The sequence below is a fragment of the Zootoca vivipara genome, chromosome 2, assembly GCF_963506605.1.
Source record: "Zootoca vivipara chromosome 2, rZooViv1.1, whole genome shotgun sequence".
Lineage (NCBI taxonomy): Eukaryota > Metazoa > Chordata > Lepidosauria > Squamata > Lacertidae > Zootoca > Zootoca vivipara.
The window spans coordinates 8,962,168-8,982,805 of NC_083277.1; the positions used below are offsets into that span (position 1 = coordinate 8,962,168).

A 20,638-nucleotide genomic window follows, 5' to 3' on the forward strand; every position below is an offset into this window, starting at 1 on the left:
CCTATCCATTCTTAAGGAAATCAGCCATGAGTGCTCCCTGGAAGGACAGATCGTGAAGCTGAGGCTCCAATACTTTGGCCACCTCATGAGAAGAGAAGAATCCTTGGAAAAGACCCTGATGTTGGGAAAGATTGAGGGCACTAGGAGAAGGGGACGACAGAGGACAAGATGGTTGGACAGTGTTCTCGAAGCTACGAACATGAGTTTGACCAAACTGCGGGAGGCAGTGCAAGACAGGAGTGCCTGGCGTGCTATGGTCCGTGGGGTCACGAAGAGTCGGACACGACTAAACAACTAAACAACAAAACTAAGGAAGGCTAAGGAAAGAACTACTTGCCTGGGGTAAATGGACTGGGAAGCTTTTGTAAAATTAGAAGAGATATCCCGCCCAAACCCCACAATCTAGGCCATTGGTACTGCGTGGCTAACACAAGTCTGCTTGGACAGCTTCTTCTTTCTTCCTCGGATGAGAACTAGTAACTTTTGCAGACAAGTTGTAAGGCAAAGAGTTCTTTGGCAAATTCAGGGGCGTGGTGGAATGGGTAAGACTGCAAATGAAATTTCCAGAGTTGCATAGCCACATCTTAAGAAATAATGGGTACCTGAATGGCACTGTTGACGATTTAACACATACCAAGTCTGTCAAGGCATACATAAGTGCACAAGCACTTTCTTTTACATTTTCTTCCTATCTAAGGTTTCCAGAGCAAGGAGCTATCCTGTCTGACGTGGGTGAAGGGGTTCATTTTTTAGTCCTCTGTTAATCCAATGATGCATGCGTTTTCATAGCTGCATAAGGTCTTGTGGGGAGAGGAAGGTTTCCTAGAATTGCAGAGTTGTGAGGGGCCCTGAGGGTCATCTAGTCCCACCCCCCGAAGTGCAGGAAACATTTGCTAAACGTGGGGCTGGGATTACGTCTCGTGCTCTGCCAAATCAGACATCTCAAAAGGAAAACAAAATTGAAGGTGAGGAAATTTATTAGGACTCCTAAAAGTGTGACTGTCTCTTTAAGAAGTAAGCTGCAGAGGGAATTCTGGGAAAAGGGACATGCAAAGTAAGAGCAACGCATTTTTGTTTTCTTTTGTTTAGTTTATTGTTACGGTTCTCGACCAGTTTTGTTATTTCTGCTGATTTTCACTGGAATGAATACTCTCAAAGGTCCCCTTGAAAAAATGCCCAATGTGCTCTTGGCAGGTAAATGTTTTATATATCGGTCACTCTGGTCTGGAGAGAAACTCCTGCTGGGCCTGAGAGGCAGATTTAGTCTCCTCAGGAGATACTGAGGGGGGTTTTATTATCCCACATACCAAAGAAAGGGAGGAGGATCTCTCCAGAGAACGAGGCTCCTGAGAACGTGTAGAGTTCGGCTCCTGAGTCAGCGTCAGAAAAAGACACACGTCCCCCTTCATAGTCCAGAGTCACCCGGATCCTCCTGGGCTTTTCCCTCAGGGACAGAAGAGAGTCATCAGGGGAGGTGGAGGCCAAGTACCCATCTCCCCACTTCTCCAAAGCCCACACACCCTCCTCAGGGCTTAAGGGGAAGAGGCCCTTTCTCTCCACAGACTTCCTGGCGACCCCCACACCCCACCCTTCCCCACTTTCCACATTGACTTCCCAGAAATGTCTGCCTGCTGTGAATCCCTCACGTCCCAACACACATAGGCAGCTGCTGAATCTCTCAGGATTGTCGGGCAGAACTTGCTCTTTGTCTCCCAATCTCAGGCTTTTCCGATCCTCGGACAGGATGAGTTTTGAATGGGCTGTGTCTGGATCCAGAGTGACATTTGCTGTTGGGGAGAAGATGAGGAAAAGAGAATATTAGGTAGAGTCAGCCAAGAGACAGAAACAGACAACTTGTTAAAAAAAACAACAACCAAAAACCCCAGATTCCCTTTCAGATCAATGGGATTTCTTTGCATCACATGCAAGACTCCTCCTTGCAGACTTTCATCAGAATAAATATCTTCCTTGTTGGTTTTTAATTCAGTTTTCTCCACTTTCTTATATTCAATGTGTATTGTGCCTGCCCTCTTCTCAACCCAGGCATTTTGTAAGAGGAAAAACCACCCAGTAAACCTTTTACTCATCTCTTCTGTGTTAGCGAAGGGGAAAGAGAGAATTGAAAGAGGCAGGAGAGGAGAGAAGCTGCTTTCCTCTGACAATATCTGTGGTCTTTTTATTATTTTTTTATTATTTTTATTGAGCATCAATCTTAATACAATTCAACATAAACAATAAACAAATAATCTGTAAACCAATGAACATAAAGAATAATCCGTAATATCCATAAATAATAATAACGATAAAAGCAAACAAAAACAAAAACAAAATTTCACCAAATACCAATCACCCCCCAACACCTACCCCCCTACCCCACAAGCTTCCCTCCTTTATTTACCCGACTTCTATTTTCACTTCAGCTTCAATTTTATAGATATAATCCATCGCTTACATATATTCTCTGCATGCATTCTGTCTTTCCTGTATTCCTCTATCACTCTTATCTTATATCTCCACTCTTTATTTTTATATCCCTTCATATCTTTTTATTCTAAGCATGTGAGCATGCCCTCTTTTAAAAAGTATTTTTTTATATATTCATCATAACTTTCCCATTCGCTTCTTAATTTTTGTTTCGGTTGATTTCTCAAGGCTGCTGTAAGTTTGGCCATTAATAAATACTCACTAAGCTTGTTTATCCACTCTTCTTTTGTTGGTATTTTGGATGTCTTCCAATGAGTAGCTATTAGAACCCTGGCTGCTGTGCACGCATACAAGAACACTGTCTTATTCTTTGGGGGGATCTCTTCACTTAATAAACCTAATAGGTAGATCTCTGGTTTTTTCTTTATCGATTTTTTCATCATTTTCTTTAATTCTTCATGAATCATTAACCAAAACTTTTTTATTTCTTGACACGTCCACCACATATGTTTAAATGTGCCAGGTTCCCCATTACATCTCCAGCATAAATTATTTTTTAATTTATATACTTTGGCCATCTTTACAGGTGTTAAATACCACCTAAAATACATTTTGATAAAATTTTCTTTTATATTATAAGAAGCCGTAAATCTTATATCCTGCTTCCATAATTTCTCCCATTGGTCAATTTGTATTGTCTGACCGAGATCCTGGGACCATTTAATCATAGATTCTGTCGTCTCTTCTTGAAATAAGTCCCATCCCAGTAGTAGATTATATGTTCTGGATAGCAGATTGCTTTTATTTTGAATGATTTCTCTTTCAAATAGTGAATCTTCTTTTGCAAGACAATATCTGTGGTCTTTGGTGACCTCTGGTTGGGGCGTGGGATGAGGGCCCCCCTGTAGTAGTAGTAGTAATAGTAATAATTGTCACAGTTGGCCGGAGCGGGCTACTTCAGAGTAACGACTCTACACAGCTCTGCATTTTATTCTTTTATTGGTGCTGCGTATTTACAGTGCTGAAGTCATTGCTATTTACACGGAGCTATGTGTTCAGTCGGGTTCAGAACCTCCGAATGGCTTTTGGCGCGTCTTTCTCCAACACAAAAGCCTGGGTAGACCCATCCTCTTTCCCCTCCTCTTTCTGCGCAATTCCGGAGTTGGGGGGATGGGTCTCCCCCCCTTATTTGCCCCTTCCTGTCCCACCTGGGACCCTGGCTCCGCTACCTTGCCTGAGCCTCGGACACGACTTCCTGCTTCCCCACTGGAATCGGAACTCTCTCTGCTTTCCCCTGTGCTCGGGGATGGGCTTGAACTCAGGAGGGGAGGGACTTCGCGATATCCCCTGTCCCTCACATCCACCCCCCTCCCAAGCTCCCCTTCTCCCCTCCCCAGGTCCCCCCCAGGTGTCGGTGACGACTGGAAGCCTAAGAACTCAGTACTTTCCGAGCCCGTTGGTGTGAACACCTCCCCCCAGTCCTGCGAGCCCCCCCCTTCCGCCTGGGAGGACTGGAATCCCAAAAAGTCCGTGGCGTCAGAGCTGGTGGGGGTAAAAATGTGCTGCCAGTCTGCTTCTTCCTCTGACTGGGTGGATCTCGGCGACGCCCATACTTCTTCCTCTGGTTCCTCAAACTCCGCTTCCCATCCCCATGGTGAACTGCTCTCCAGTACTTCCTCCCCCTCCCCTCCCCCTCCCTTTCCATGTGCCAGGGCTTGGGTCTGTGGGGAAAGAGGGCATGAAATTCTTCCACCAAGAATTCCTCCTGTATCTGAGTGGCTGGGACCCATTCATTCTGTGACGGTGGAGCATCCTCCCATGCCATGAGGTACTCCAGGCCCCCCACCCCTCTCCGTGAATCAAGGATGGCCGTGGCCTCATTGAGTTGCTCCCTGCCTTCCCTCTCCCCCCCTCCCTCGGGGGTTTGTTCGCTGTCTCGGAGCCTGCTGCTTTCCCTGTACAGCGACAGCAGCGATCTATGAAACACTGGATGCACCCTCATGTCCTCTGGTAGTGCCAATCTGAAGGCCACCGGATTGACCTGTTGCGTGACCGTGAAGGGGCCCAGCCGTCTGGGCGCCAGCTTTTTGCACCTCCCTCTAATGGGAAGGCCCTCCGAGGACAACCAAACCTTGTCCCCCACCCTGATGACCTCCCCTTGTCGCCTGTGGCGATCTGCCCCCTTCTTGTACGCTTCCTTGGCCCTCTCCAAGTGTTCTCTGAGCTGCTGGTGCACCGTCTCCAGTTCCTCTGCCCAATCCTCTGCCAGTGGGCCCTCCTCCTCCTCCTCCCCCTCCCTCTCCGGGAAAGATCTGAGGTCGCGCCCATAATTGGCCCTAAAGGGCGACACCCCTGTGGAGACGTGCACTGCATTATTGTAGGCAAATTCTGCCAGTGGCAGGCGATCCACCCAGTCCGTTTGTCTCTGGCTGACGTAGCATCTTAGGTACTGCTGCAGAATGGCGTTGACCCTCTCCGCCTGTCCATTGGTCTGCGGGTGTCTCGCCGTCGATAAGCTGACCTCCACCTGCAGGAGGTTCATGAGCCGCCTCCAGAACCTGGAAACAAATTGGCGGCCACGATCCGAAATAACCCTTAAAGGTAATCCATGCAGTCTGAATACGTGGTCAACAAACAGTTTGGCTGTCTCTTCTGCAGAGACCGCCCTGGCACACGGTATAAAGTGGCACATTTTGGACATAAGGTCCACCACACCAACACTGCGGTCTTGCCCCTGGACGCCAGCAGGTCCGTGATGAAGTCCATGGACACCACTTCCCACGGCCTGTGTGGTGTGGCTAAGGGCTCCAGCAATCCTGCTGGGGCTGCTCTGACTACCTTTGCCCGCTGGCAGGTGTCACAGCCCCGTACATAGTCTCTAACATCTTCCCGCACCCCTGGCCACCAGAAGTGTCTCATGACTAGGTGAGCGGTTTTGTCCCTTCCAAAATGACCCGCCGTTGGGTTGTCGTGCATCTGCTTGAGGACCTTACGTCTAAGCTGGGTGGTGGGCAGGTACAGTGCCCCCTTGTAGAAAAGCAGCCCCCTGCGTTCTGCAAAGTCTTTTGCCTGCTCCCTCCCCCCCTCTCAGTTCTCTGAAGATGCGGGTGGCAAACACATCAGCTGCTGTCAGTGCTGTGAGTTCTGCCTCGCTCACCACTGCTGCTCCGCAGGACCATGCTGATGGGGGGAAGATGTGCCTGGGTGCTGGTGGCAACTCCTGCTCCATGTACTCTGGTTTGCGGGAGAGGGCATCCGCCCTGACATTCTGCTCCCCCGGGATGTAGTGGATGGAGAAGTTGAAGTTCGAGAAGAACTCTGCCCACCGTATCTGCCGCTGGTTGAGCACCCTGGCTGTTCTCCAGAACTCCAGGTTCTTGTGGTCTGTGCACACCTGGATGGGGTGCTTGGCGCCCACCAGGAAGTGTCGCCAGTGCTGGAAAGCAGCGTGGATCGCAAGAAGTTCCCTATCAAACACCGTCTAGTTGCGCTCTGGTTGGGTCAGCTTTCTGGAGAAGAAGGCACAGGATCTCTCCACTCTCTGTTGGCATCCAGTTGCAGCAAAATGGCGCCCAAAGCCCTGTCTGAAGCATCTGTCTCCACGCGTAGGGGCGCATCCTGCACCACGTGGAACAGGTTTTGGTCTGAAGCAAACACCCTCTTGAGGCTTTCGAACGCTGCTTGCGCTTCTGGTGTCCACCTGAACTTCTGCTTGCCTCTCAGGCAGTCCGTGATGGGAGCCGTAACCCGCGAGAAGTTCTTGATGAATTTCCTGTAGAAGTTGGCGAAGCCTAGGAGGCGTTGGGCATCTTTGCGCGTCCTGGGGCTGTGCCAGTCCAGGATGGCCTGCACCTTGTCCTTGTCCATCGCCAGCCCCTTGTCTGACAGTTTGTAGCCCAGGAAGTCTACTTCTCTGGTGTGAAACTTGCACTTCTCCAGCTTCACATACAGGTGGTTCTCCTTCAGGCGCTGCAACACCTCCCTGACATCCTTCACATGTTGCACTGGGTCATTGGAATAGATAAGGATGTCATCCAGGAAGACCAAGCAGTTCTTGAAGAGGAGGGACCCCAGGACGTGGTGCATGAAGGCCTGGAAGCATGCTGAGCCCCCTTGCAACCCGAAGGGCATCACCAGATATTCAAAAGAGCCCAGAGGCGTGAACATCGTGGTTTTCCACTCATCGCCTTCCCGGATCCTGATCAAGTTGTACGCCCCCCTCAGGTCTAGCTTGGTGAAAATCTTGCCCCTGCGTGCCGCTGTCAGGAGATCGTCCACTCTGGGCATGGGGAAAGCCACTGGCTCTGTCACTGAATTGAGCCGTCTAAAATCCACCACAAGACGGCGCTGTTGCGTGTCTTTCTTGTCCACCCAGAAGACCGGGCTGCCCCCTGCTGCCTTGCTTTCTCTGATGAACCCCCATTTGAGGTTCTTGTCTATAAACGCACACAGATCCTCCAGTTCCTGATCTGACATGGCGTACAGCTTGGCTGGGGGTATCGTTGCCCCTGGCACCAGGTTGATCTGGCAGTCGAAAGACCTGTGTGGGGGTAGGTGGTCGGACTCCGCTTCGCTGAAGACCTCCTGCAGGTCCCAGTATGGTTTGGGTATCGCCTCACCCCCCTTGACGTGCATGGTGGCCACCGTGGCTATTGGAGGCCCCTCCCCTGGTTGGTGCTGCATGCAATTTTCCAGACAAAAGTCCGACCCAAACGTGATGCATCTCTGGTGCCAACTGATGGAGGGGTCGTGGCGCGCCAGCCAGCTCATGCCCAAGACGATGGGGGGGTCTGAGATGGTGGTGACGTTGAATGCCAGTGTCTCTGAGTGCCTGCCCACCGTCATTCTCATGGGGGGGGGGGTTGATGAGTGATGGCCCCTCCCAGCAACTCCCTGCCGTCAATGGTGGCTACGTGCAGGGGAAAGTCCAGCTGCAGAAGCTGGATCTGGTGCTCTTCTGCAAAGTTTCTCGAGAAGAAGTTAGCTGATGCACCACTGTCAATTAAGGCGAGGACCGTCAGGGGATAGCCATTTGGGAGCGTTAGCGTCACTTCTAGAACCACCCCTGCTCTGGGAGGGGTGGGCTGGCTCTGCTCCGCGCTGTGCGGGTGGGCGGGCTGGGGCTGTTGTCTGTTGACTGCGCCTGGCTGCTGCCCCTTGTCTCCTGCAACCAGGCTTTCCCGTTTCCCTGCTGTGGTGCTGCTTCAGTGGGGGAGGGCACAACCGTTCCCGCCTTTCCTTGCCACTCCCTGCGATGTGGGCAGTCTCTGACGAGATGCTGGGGGGAGTTGCAGAGAAAGCAATTCCCGCCCCTTCCCTCCTTGCGTCTTGTCGCCGCTGGGGTTTGAAAAGCCCGCGCGCGCGCGCGCTATCAATTTGCATGGGTTCCTGGTCCTGGCTGGCCCCTGGCATGGCGTGAGATGGCTGTTGGGGGAGTGGCTTCTCCTGCGACCGTGGGAACCAAGCCCGCTTTGCGCGCGTTGCTTGCTTGTCGTTCCACCGGGATTCCTGTCTCACCCCCACCGCCAGAGCCGCTTTGCTCAGCTGATCCATATTACTGGGCTTTGGACCTCTCGAGAGCTCATCTTTCACATCCTCATTCAACCCCAGGTAGAACGCCGCTTCCATCGGAGGCGAGTGCAGTTCCCACCCCAGTCTGTGCACTAGCATGGTGAATCTCGCCCAATATTCGCGAACTGTCATTGTTCTTTGCCTTAAATTATGCAGTTCCTCCTTGGTCTGGTCCATATGGCTATCTGACGCATACATAGTTTTTAAAGCCTCTAGAAATAGTTTGACATTCTTCATGCAAGGATTTTTTGTCGCGATTAACGGTCTTAGCCACTCCCTGGCTGCCCCTGTAAGGTGTTCCACAATAAACGCTACCCTGTGCTCATCATCAGGGAACTCATCATGGTGCAGCTCAAGAGCATACACGATCTCAGTCTCAAAGCCATGATATTCCCTCGGGTCTCCATTGAACTTGCTTACTAGGGTCCCCGCTCTCCTTCCTGGCAGCACTTGGAGTTGGGGGGCCCCTCCCGCCTTGTTTTTCTCGGCATCCAACTTGTTTTGGAGCTCTACCGCCACCGCCCTTAGTTGCTGCTCTTTTTCCTGAAGCGCTCTCACCTGTTCCGCAAGTTGTAGCCGGTCCTCCTGGACCTTCTTGGTTTCTTCTTTAGCTGCCTTTAATTCCCCCTGTGCCTGCAGCGCCAGTTGCTGCAGGTCCTGTTGGGCTTTCTCCGCGATCTGCCGCCATTTCTCCGCCTCTGACGCACTCATCCCGGCAACTCCAAAGTAGCCCAAAAAAAGATTCGGAGGTTGCTGTCACAGTTGGCCGGAGCGGGCTACTTCAGAGTAACGACTCTACACAGCTCTGCATTTTATTCTTTTATTGGTGCTGCGTATTTACAGTGCTGAAGTCATTGCTATTTACACGGAGCTATGTGTTCAGTCGGGTTCAGAACCTCCGAATGGCTTTTGGCGCGTCTTTCTCCAACACAAAAGCCTGGGTAGACCCATCCTCTTTCCCCTCCTCTTTCTGCGCAATTCCGGAGTTGGGGGGATGGGTCTCCCCCCCTTATTTGCCCCTTCCTGTCCCACCTGGGACCCTGGCTCCGCTACCTTGCCTGAGCCTCGGACACGACTTCCTGCTTCCCCACTGGAATCGGAACTCTCTCTGCTTTCCCCTGTGCTCGGGGATGGGCTTGAACTCAGGAGGGGAGGGACTTCGCGATATCCCCTGTCCCTCACAATAATAATAATAATAATAATAATAATAATAATAATAATAATATCATCACACTTTCCTACTGCCCTTCATCCATTGGTCTCAGGGTGGTTCACAGCATGAAAATACAACATAAAAACAAATATAGGTGCCCCCTCACTTTCGCAGGGGTCATGTTTTGGGCCCACAAAAGTAAAAATCACACTAAGTGGGGAGCCTGTTTATTCCTGCTCTCCATATCTCTCTCACCCACTTGGTCTCTCCTGCACCTTCCTCCCTCCCATCTTGGAGGTTTAGGGCTTGCCGCCAGGGAACAGGAGATAGGTGGCAGGGCAGTTTTACAAAGGACTGCTTATTCAATGCTTCTCTTTTGGATTGAATACCATAAGACTAGTTCCCTGGGGGAAAGGGGAAATAACTCAAAAGGTTACCTCTCTGAAGATTTCTGAATGACTGAACATCTGAGGAAGCAAAAAGACAGGCTTAACAGGCTACAAAGCTAAAAATAAATAAATATTTTTGACAAAACATCACCATAACATAGCGCCTGTTGTTTCCTTATTTCAAGCAAAATATTAAATCATAGAACAAATAATTGCAAAGACGACAACTGTAGGCCTAATAAAATAAAATAATTCCTTCCAGTAGCACCTTAGAGACCAACTAAGTTTGTCATTGGTATGAGCTTTCGTGTGCATGCACACTTCTTCAGATACACCAATACAGAAGTCACCAGACCCTTATATATAGTGAGAGGGTGGGGAGGGGTACTACTCGGCAGGGTGGTGGGAATGGGTGACTGACTGACTGATAGCTGTTGATGACTTTATGACTGCAATTGGTCTTACAGGAAAAAGCAAGGGGTGAGATGGCTAAAGATAGCTTCATCATGTATAATGAGATAAGAATCCCATGTCTTTATTCAGACCAGGTCTCTCCATGGTTTGAAGATTGGTAATAAGTTACAGTTCAGCAACTTCTCTTTCCAGTCTGTTTCTGAAATTCTTTTGTAATAAGACAGATACAGTACTTTGAGATCTTGTATAGAAGATATGTATATGTCTTGTAAGAGCTGTTCAGCAGTGGAATTTGCTACCAAGGAGTGTGGTGGAGTCTCCTTCTTTGGAGGTCTTTAAGCAGAGGCCTGACAGCCATATGTCAAGAATGCTTTGATGGTGTTTCCTGCTTGGCAGGGGGTTGGACTGGATGGCCCTCGTGGTCTCTTCCAACTCTATGATTCTATGATTCTAGAATGTCCTGGGACTGTAGGCCTATCACAAGGCCTAAGAAATGAAAACAACTAACATGTTTAGCTGTAATTCCTGCATTGCAGGGGGTTGGACTAGATGATCCTTGGGATCCTTTCAAACTCAGAAATGGTAAACCATACTAGAAAATGGCGGTATACAAAATGGAAGGGAGGTTCCCTATACATGAGAACTTGACAAGATGGACATTGGACTGACCCTGCAAGATTCTCCTTAAGGACTTTTGTAAGATATTGTAAGACTCTGAGGCTTTTTCCTACAATCAAGCAGTATATAAATTTTATGAAAGAAAGCAAAATCTATAAAATCGAGGGGGAAACCAGGATAATAGTCTATAGGCAGGAATGGAACTCAAGACTGGTGTGCAGGTTCTTCGCAGGGACAAGCTCTGCCCCCAATGCAAGCCTTCAAACCCCCTCCAAGTTCATTCATGGGACAGACAAAGAACCCAAAAACCAATAGAGGACTGTTACCCAGAGTTACGCCATTGATGGGGGTCTCAAAGTCTGCAGAACTGACGGTTCAACACCCATGAAATATCAATCCCCAACCCTCCTGTAAAATTGTTCCTCCCCTGGAAATTTACCTTTTTGAATCTGTTTTCTGTGTAACACAGCATCTGAGGAAGCAAAAAGATATAAAGTGTAAGGGCAACACTCTTCCACCTGAAATAAATCTCCATACAAAAGTAACACTTCATAACATGGCATCCTTAAATTCAAGTACAATTATTAAATATTAATTAAATCATACAAAAATTAATTAAAAACAAGAAAAACATAGGAAGAATCTATGAAAATAACTAAAGCTTTATAACTCAGCAATCATAAAGCAAGCTTACAAATCTATATATATATAAATGTAAAAATGGTGAAACTGTGGGCTCCACTTTTCTCAGTAACCGCTTGACCGATCCCCCTGAAATTTGGACACAACGATCCATGCCACTTCCTGAGTGTTTGCACAACCTTGGATGCCTCACATCTCTTGCCTGCACAGGTACAGACCTACTTTTCCACAAACTAAAACAGTGCCCTCAAGTGGCGTTATTCCCTCAGCTCCTCCTCCTACACCCCCTCCCTCCCCATGGAGTCTATGCCACACCCACAAACCCCACCTCCGCCATGAGATCCAACACTTATAGCAGCGTCCTCTGAACCGTTCCCTCTCACCGTCCTCCAATCCATTCCCTCTCACAATCACACCCCACGGAACACACACACACCGACCCCTCCGCCTCCCGCGACCCCCTCGCACCCAGAGAAAACCCACTGCACACCCCACCCCATGGATCCCGCCCCCAACCGATCCCGCCGCACACAGCCCACGAGACCCACACCCACCAGGAAACCAGGCCGATCTACAGGCTGCACTGCCGCCTGAGACCCCAGGCGCCCACAGACCCAGGCCGCTCCACAGGCCGTTCCGCAGACAAAAAATCCAAGCCCTCTCCACCCCCCACACCCCACAGTACCCACCCCCGCCGATCCCGATCCCTCCCCCCACCCAGAGGAAACCCACTCCATACCCCACCCCACCCCACCAAGCCCCACAGAGACCCTGATACCCACACCAACCAGGGAACCAGGTTGATACCTCTCCACAACCCCACCCACCCCACAACTTGCACCCCCACCGATCCCCCCACCTCCTGTGACCCCCTTCCCCCAGCCAACCCCATTCCACACACCCCACAGATCCCTCCCCCCACCCCCACGAACCAATACCCCTCCACAACAACCCTACACCTCTACAAACTCCCCAACCACCCCACGGATCCCACCGCCAAACCCCTCTATCCCTCCAACCAGACTGCCCAGAGAAAAAATCCACATCGCAGATCTCACACCCGAGACCAGACCGTTCCCCAGGGACCCGCGCTGCCACAGGAGATCACGTACCACCAACCCCCTCCCGCCCTGAACAAGCCCACTCCACACATACCCCCACCCCACCGATCGTACCCCTGCCGATCCCATAACAGGCGTGGACCACCCCACAGGGACCCACCCCACCTCCCTCACCAACACTCCAAGGAGAATTTGACACATGAAGCACTAGACATAGCAGCTGCAGGGGGACGTCTGAGGAGGATACGGCTCAGGCCTTGGCTCCACTGCTGAGACACAAGACTGAGCAGGAGGCATAGGGGAACTGGGGGCTTCTTAATGCCCTTTGACTCCGTTCAGAGCAGGAGATCCTCCAAAAGGACAAACCCAGATTGTGTAGACGGGGAACCAAAAGGAAAAGGAGGTTCCGGAGAATTGTAAACAGATGCAAATGGGAGGAAAAATATCCTGACTTTGTTCTACACTCTGTTTCAGCCATGTTCGGTTCTGAAGAAGTTATAGAATTCCCAGGGTGAAATCCTGGCAGCCATTATTCATTACCCTTCAATTGTTTCATTGCATCTTCTACAAGGTGATTTAGATCACAGGATTCCAAGATCCTGTTCCTCAGTTCTGGAGGGAAAGCAAGTGGCTTCTCTGGACTCTCTCTTTTCTCATACCTGGTGGGGGAAAAAACAATGAATGGCCCCATTGTGACACTGTCTCCCAAATTATTGCAGGAGATCTCAATAACATGAACAAAGTGAAAGTTTATTTCCCCACAGGTCATTTTCAGAATTCAACTTTAACTCGTGACTCACATCCAGTCCATCACCCACCTCCAAGCATTTCAACTTCCTGCCCTGACTGGGATGGAAAAGCGGGATAAAACAGGATGTCCACCACAGATTGGGGAGACTTCAGTCCAAAACCCCTGAGGACAGCTGTCAGTGGCTTCGTAAGGATGCTAAACAGCACAAGGGACAAGATGTAACCCCAAGCGACACCACTGTAGGGCTCCCATGGCTTCCAATGATGCTGCCCCATAACAACTTTCTGGTATGGTCTCAGGATGTAAGAAGCAAACCGCTGAAGTGGAATGCCTGCCATCTCTCCATCCCGGAGCCTCTCCAGAGGATGGGAGTGATGTCCAAAGCTGCCCAGCGGTCAAGGAGAACAACCTCCACCTTTCCTGCCCCCCCTCTCACCCAGGAAGGACACAACTCCATGCCCAACTGGACTCTCCCATCAGAGGCATCAAACAACCTGACTTTCACCCCACTCTCCAGACCCCCTTCAGCCTCTCACGCTGGAAACGCTTCCATGAAAAAGAACCTACCTATTCTAGACCAACAGACCTTCCCTCCCTAAGCGCCTCAAAGGGGCTGAGTTACCAGAGTTGGGGGCCTTCGAGTTGGACATTGAGATCTCTTGGTACGTCCTAAGCACTTCCCAAGCATCTTTGGGACTTTCTCTTCTAGATATTTGAAATTACCACAAAGTCCATGAACAGAAAGTGCAAGAGAAAGAAAAGAGCCCCCATCCCTGGGTGAAGTGATGTGGGGAGGGAGGAGGCAGTTGACCTTCAAACTTGGAGGGAGAATTTGGGGGGGGGGGGTACAAGTTCAAAAGAGGGGGCTCTACTTTTACCTGTGAGATGCTGCAGGGAGTGAGTCCTACAGTCTCTCCCCTGCAACCCCTGGAGGGCTATTTTTAGGTTCTTGCATCCCAGCCTCATGGAGTGATGCTAATGGAAATGAGCCAGATCCACTTACCTCTGCAAGGTGCTTCTCACATCCTAAAGGGAAAAAGAGAAGGGAATTTACTGCACACCACAGGCCACACTAGGAAGACCCCTCAGACCCTGGCCCTTGGATGTCAGTCTGCCTTGTACATGCCAAGGTTTTGGGTAAGAATGGTGGAATCAGCTAGTTTTCGTTTCTCACAGCTTTTATTTTTCCAATCTGAAATTATGAATTGTTCCAATATCAGGTTCTCCACATTTCCACATCAGTTTGCCATTATTGTTTAAAATCCTTATGAAAATCCACCAGCATTTTAGGGAAATTTCACGTCTGTGGGTTCAAGAGAAGATTCCACCCCATCTCTTGTCTTACATTATAATTTATTAACTTTAATCCAGTTTGCATTATGCAATTCAGACATACGTAAACCTACAGGATAATCCTGCCAGGGCACTATCCCAATTTGTCTCCCTTAGAAGTCCCCACATTTCAAATTCTATTTTCCTTCGGGAAGTAAAAAAAGAAGCACCTGCAGCATAAAATGCCTCCAAAGGGGTAACAAAACAACTCAGTGTTTCTTTCGGCTCCTCCAGACCTCTGCTTTTCCTGTGTCCAGAAAACACAAGTAGCTTTGCCCTGCCACTTTCCCTCAAGAAAAACCTTGCTCCAAAGCAAATATCAATGATGTTTGCTGTCATTCAGCAGTAAACAGTGGGTTTTTCTGGAGGAAAGGGGTGGGACAAGCAGCAGTCTGGATGAGTCCCTCTGTCTTGCTCTTTGGTCGCTGTGACTGAGCACTTTTTTGGGCCTATCTGTATCCATGGGGAGGGGGATCAACCCAGAAGTTGTGGAGGGGACTGGAAGAGAAGCTTGGTCAAGAGACTGGCTCATGTTGGAAGGAGGCCTGAATGTATCCTAGGCGAAGTCCCCCACAGCTGGAAGGCATTCAGAGACAAAGCATCAGCAAAGAGCAGAAAATCACCCCCCCACTGCATCAATAACACAGAAGAATCTCTAGTCTGCATTCAGGTGAGTTAAGCATCCCAGGTCTCTTGGGTCTTCCTGACCATTACAAACCTGACTAGAGGCTCCACCATCTGAGCCCCTGCACTCCTTGCATACATGAAAGGGGCACATAAAGGATTGGAGGCAGCCTTTTCCTGGAGCCTTGGGCTGTACCTGCCAATGTCTTACCTCCAAGAGTTCACTTGCTGGCTGCTGACACTTTTCCTCCATCTCCTGGATGATCCTCTCAAGAAAGGAGAGTTTCCTGGAGAGTCTGGCCAGCTGCTCATCCCTTTTCTCTGCAATCTCCTTCTCCACCTCTTCCACATGATTCAGGAGACGTTTCTCTTGTTCTTCCAGGAACTGGTGCAGTTCTTTGAACTTCTCCACAGCCTTAAGCCTCTCCATTTCTGTTAATTTCTGCAAGAAAAGAGGTAGTCTGAGTGTGGAAGATGGTCAGCCTTCAAAACATCAGGAAGAGAATTATGAGAATTCCACAGGGAGGACATTTCTGATTTTTCAGAGACATGAAACATCCAGTGGCTAAAGATGTAAACATTTATTTTGATCTTTCTATTGACTTCTATTTTGCAGAGTACTACAGCCTAAAGGAAGGAGCTTTTTTCCCTAGCCATGGATATGTGGGATGTAAAAACATATTGCAGTCAAATACAACATTCCTACAACGCACATGCTGGGAATGTTTTGTATCACTCAGGAGAAAACTTGCTGGTTCCTCCTGAGCTGCAACAGACTTCCTTGGCTTGTGACTTAATGTGGGTGTGGCCTGTTCTTGGTAGAGGAGCACATGGCCTCCATGTTCTGCTCTCTGTGTTCTCCATTGTGTGTTCCTAAGAGTTAGGAGAAGTGACTGTGACTATTTCCCATAGTAAGGTTACCAGACGTCCCCGTTTCCCGGGACATTCCCCAGATTTACAAATCAATCCCCATACAAAATCCTATCATTCCGACTGAAGTTGCAAAGTGGTAACCTTACCTTATGGGATAGTTCACATAGTTATATGTTGTTCTGTAAACTAAGTCTGCCTTCAGGGATCTTATTGTGAACTGGATGGTTGTAAGTAAACTAGTTTTATGTTAACTTTAATCAGATGGTTGTATCTATTGTTTTAGGACGGATATTGTGAGGGACAGGGGATATCGGGAGGTCCCTCCCATCTTGAGCTCCAGCCCATCACCGAGCGCTGGGGAAAGCAGGGAGAGTTCCGACTCAAGTGGAGAAACAGGAAGTGGTGTCTGAGGCTCAGGCAAGGTAGCAGAGCCATTGCCCCAGGAGGGACAGGAAGGGGGGAGCAAGGGGGGAAGGCCAATCCCACCTACTCCGGAATTGCGCAAAAAACTTCGAGGGAAAAGGCTGGGTCTCCCCAAGCTTTTATGCTGGAGAAAAACGCGCCAATCTCCATTCGGAGGTTCTGCAGGAAACCGATAAGATGTGTTAACCTCTGTAAATAGCACTGCTTTAAGCACTGTAAATACACAGCACCAATAAAACAATAAAATGCGGAGCTGTGTGGAGTCTTTTCTCTGAAGTAGCCCACCCAGGCCACTGTGACAGATATAATAAAGGGAAACCAGGAATCCTAAATAGTGAGGTTCAGATGAGTCTGCAATTAGCTAACCTCTGTGTAATTTAAAAGGGGGATTGTTTAACAACTCTGCTAAGTTACAGAACTTGCTGGCGCAAGTTAGGAAGGATATAATAATATATTTTCTCCTGCCTCCATAAAATCCCCACTGGATATTCCCTGCATGTTTTGAGGCATTATAACCAGAGTTCATAGCTGTTCATAGTTCATAGAGAATATCCATGGACTTAAAACACCCCTCAGTTTAGACTGGGGCCATTTAGGTGTAGGAAGACCAACAGAAACAGAGGTGGATGAGGAGAAAGTGCAGAGTTTATCCCCATAGTTCCCTGAATTTCCTAAAGATGAACAATAGCGCACATTCGGAAAGACAACACTTTAGTAATATTTACGGTAAATCTGGATTTGAATTGAACTGCTTCCACCCTCTCAGCTCACAATTCCTCAGACTTTTCCTTGACTGCTATTCACATAATAAACAACAATGGGAAATACATTGTTACCTCGAGTTACAAACGCCTCAGGTTACAAACGCTGCAGGTTACAAACTCCGCTAACCTGAAAGAGTTACCTCGAGTTGAGAACTTTGCCCCAAGGATGACAGCGAAAATCGTGTGCCAGTGGTGCAGCAGCAGCAAGAGATCCCATTAGCAAAAGCATGCCTCTACTTAAGAACAGTTTCAGGTTGAGAACGGACCTCCAGAACGAATTAAGTTCGTAACTAGAGGTACTCAAAATTAGCTGCATTCAAAGGTGAATTTACCTTATTTGCTATTCCTGAAAAAAATATGGAAATCAAAACAGAGCAATCCTTTGAAATTCACACCTCTGAATTGTTCAAGGTTGACCCAGCCAGGTAATGTTCACAAAAAAATGTATTTATGAGGGTAAAATACAGATCAAAATATTTATAGAAGGAAGTAGCTACCCTAACATCTGATTCATTTTCAGAATAATAAATGAATAAACAAACTGATATGGAAAAAGGAGAAATGGGGAGAAGCTGAAATGGGCAGATTTCCCTATCCCTCCTCAGTCCTGACTCGATTCTTCAAGTGCTTGTTCCCTCACTAGTAACAATACAGACACACACCAGGAGGCCTTTGCTTTCCTTGTCCAGGTCTGCTTGATAGGCCAGAATTTCCTCTCTCTCTTTCCTCAGAATCTCCAGGTGGTGACAGATCTGTCCCTAAAGAGAAAAGGAAAAACTCAGGTTTGATTGAGACACAGAGAGAGATGAATATTACACTGGCTTCATGCGCTCGGTGGCCTTCCTATAATAGCAAAGCACTTTACTGGAGGAAATAAGAGTCTAGAGGTTTTCAATCTTTTTGGGTCCATGACTCCCTTGACCAACTAAATTTTTTCTCCAGCACCCCTGTGGGGCTCAGGATCCCAGTTAGGTCCCCCCTTGTTTGCAGAGCTTGCAGCCTCTCACCCTTTCTCAAACACCCTCCCCTACGGAGTACTCTCTCAGCCTCCTCTCCTCTCCCCTCTCCTTAGGAGTCCTCCTCTTGGTCTCTGAGCTGCCCCAAAGAGAGGTTCATCCTCACGCTGCCCCACAGGGGCCTGGGACTTGTCTGTCCATTCCTCACCAGTTTGCTTGTTTACTTCGAGGCCGCCTCAGCTCCTGGCAACCAAAACCCCTGTTCACCCCAGAGGCACCATTTGCCTGCGGAGCTTGTAGCCAGGGCTGCTGCATGTGCTGCAACAAACAGTTGCACAAGCCTTTGGGAGGCAGAGATGGCATCCGAGGAGGGAGGGAGGGAGGGAAGGAAAGAGGGACAAGAGGACAGTGTTGCCAGCAGCACCCGTGAGTGAGCATCATTCAAGGCACCCCAGGGTGCCACAGCACACTGGTTGAAAACCACTGCAGAACTGGGATGGAAAGATTTTCTAGTGCAACAAACTAGTCTGGAGAAGAGCAAAGGCAGCCATGCTTGCTCCTTTGTCTCCTCCCAGGAAAGTCCCAGCCTGACTTCTCATCTTGAGGTCCCAGGGAGACATGGGAAGAGGAGGAGGAGGAGGAGGAGGAGGAGGAGGAGGAGGAGGAGGAGGAGGAGGAGGAGGAGGAGAAGAAGAAGAAGAAGAAGAAGAAGAAGAAGAAGAAGAAGAAGAAGAAGAAGAAGAAGAAGAAGAAGAAGAAGAAGAAGAAGAAGAAGAAGAAGAAGAAGAAAGTCCGGATCCAACCTGGGGTGTATCAGTTGAGCGTCAAAGAGATAGTGAGGTCAGCCCAAGAGGCTAGAGATACAGGAATAGAGCAGCGCTTCTTAAAACTTCACCCATTCCAAACACCTCTTCTGCAAGCCTAGGGCTTTTCCCCACTACCTCTTGACCCAGCTGCTTTGCCACTTAATTGTGTCAGATGGCAAATCAGGTTTTCTGCTACTTCTCAGTTATCTTCTCTGCAGTAGCCAGAGCCCACATGTGCTTGGACCACCAGGGGAGATTAAAGGGCTGCAGCTTCTTCCATTTCTGGGCCAAAGAAGTTCTTGCTGCGGCCAGAATCCACCTAAGTAGGATTCACCCAGATAGCTCAACTGGCTAGAGCATGGTGCTGATAATGCCAATGTTGCTGGTTTGATCCCCATATGGGACAGCTGCATATTCCTGCATTGCAGGGGGTTGGACTAGTTGATCCTTAGAGTCCCTTCCAACTCTACAATTCTACAATTGTGCAACTCTACAATTCTATGATCTATTATCTTTACTATTTTGTGGCATTATTGACATTGCATGGCACAGGAGCATTTTTGCACCACTGTAGTAGAACAAGTAAATTATTTTAAAAGGGATTAAAAGGCATTTTAAAAAGTTTTAAGCATAATGAGAATCTTATTGCTTTTATATAATTGCACAGGTCCAATTCTGAATTGTCATGGAAAAGTCACCTTTCCCCCTAGTCTTTGCAGATGCTACTCTGAACCTTCCCGCCATTTGGGACGGGAAAAGATCCTCAACACACACACACACACACACACAAACTGAAACCTCATTGCACAGGCCCCACAGCACCCCCAGAATAAGGGTGCTCCCCACCAGTAGGTGCTTCCACCCCCCACACTCCAAAATCTGATTCTGACATATACTTTGGGGGGGGATCCTGCACCATCTGGTCAATTCCTGGCCACACCCCCCCCTGCAGCTGATCCCTTGCTGCTCTCTGCTTTGCAGGGCATTAAGGCAGCATCCTGCTAGCCAAAGGAGACATGTACTTAGTTGTGTATGTGGAATTTACATCTGTAGTTTCTAAATATTTATAAGGCAACCTTCCTGGGGGATGGGAATGAGGTTAACCCTTTCTGGCAGAGAGAAAGACTTCAACTCCCTCCTCCCAGCCATCCCAGGAGCCCTCAGGCTTCCCCTGGGCTGCTTCTAACATAATAAACCACCACCAATTCATGCCATGTCTGCTTTGGACCTGAGAATTAAAAATAAAACCTCCCAAGAAGAATCCACAGCTATTTCACTCCCTCAAGATCCAGGGATCTCCTACCTTGTATTCCTCGAAAGCCTCCTTCAGAGGAATCACCTTGTGATTTTCATGTTCCTTTGATTTGTCACACACCACGCAGATGGGGGCTTCGTGGACTTTGCAGAAGAGCTTCAGGGGCTCCTGGTGCTTCTCACAGAATCTCCCTTTTCCCCCTCCTTCCTCCTTTCCCTCTTGAAGGCTGAGATTCTTGGCTATTTCTACGAAGTTTGCCAGTTGCCGATTGGAGATGAGATCCCTTCTCTGGACTCTTTCTCTGCACTGAGGGCAGGAAGCCTCTGCCTCCGATTCCCCCCAGCACTGGATCAAGCAGGATCGGCAGAAATTGTGCCCACACTGTGCGATGATCACTGGATCCTTAAAATATTCCAGGCAGATGGAGCAAGTGGCTTCATCGCAAAGATTCTGGACGGGACGCCCAGCAACAGCCATGGCTCCCTCGCCCCAAACACCTGAGTTAACTTTCACTTTCTCAGTTTTGAGTCACTGGGTGTTTCCTTTCCAGGAAATGACTCAGAAACTCAGTGACCACGTGAT

General features: G+C 48.9%; 1 protein-coding gene across 3 annotated transcripts; it reads right to left on the reverse strand.

Moving 5' to 3' along the window:
* Positions 1-229: 229 nt before the first annotated feature.
* Positions 230-20,638, reverse strand: LOC118081281 (zinc finger protein RFP-like). Of its 3 annotated transcripts, XM_035107709.2 has the most exons (9): positions 20,105-20,638; positions 17,702-17,797; positions 15,191-15,421; positions 14,027-14,049; positions 12,813-12,931; positions 11,009-11,041; positions 9,586-9,615; positions 1,308-1,787; positions 230-757 (listed from the first exon to the last, which is right to left on the reverse strand). In XM_035107709.2, exons 1-9 carry the CDS (start codon positions 20,531-20,533, stop codon positions 750-752), a joined length of 1,449 nt encoding a protein of 482 aa, XP_034963600.1. In that variant the 5' UTR covers positions 20,534-20,638; the 3' UTR covers positions 230-749. The 3 variants fall into 3 exon arrangements, with proteins under 3 accessions (XP_034963600.1, XP_060126753.1, XP_034963599.1); XM_060270770.1 differs by lacking the exon at positions 230-757 and having other exon boundaries at positions 779-1,766; XM_035107708.2 differs by lacking the exon at positions 230-757 and having other exon boundaries at positions 780-1,787.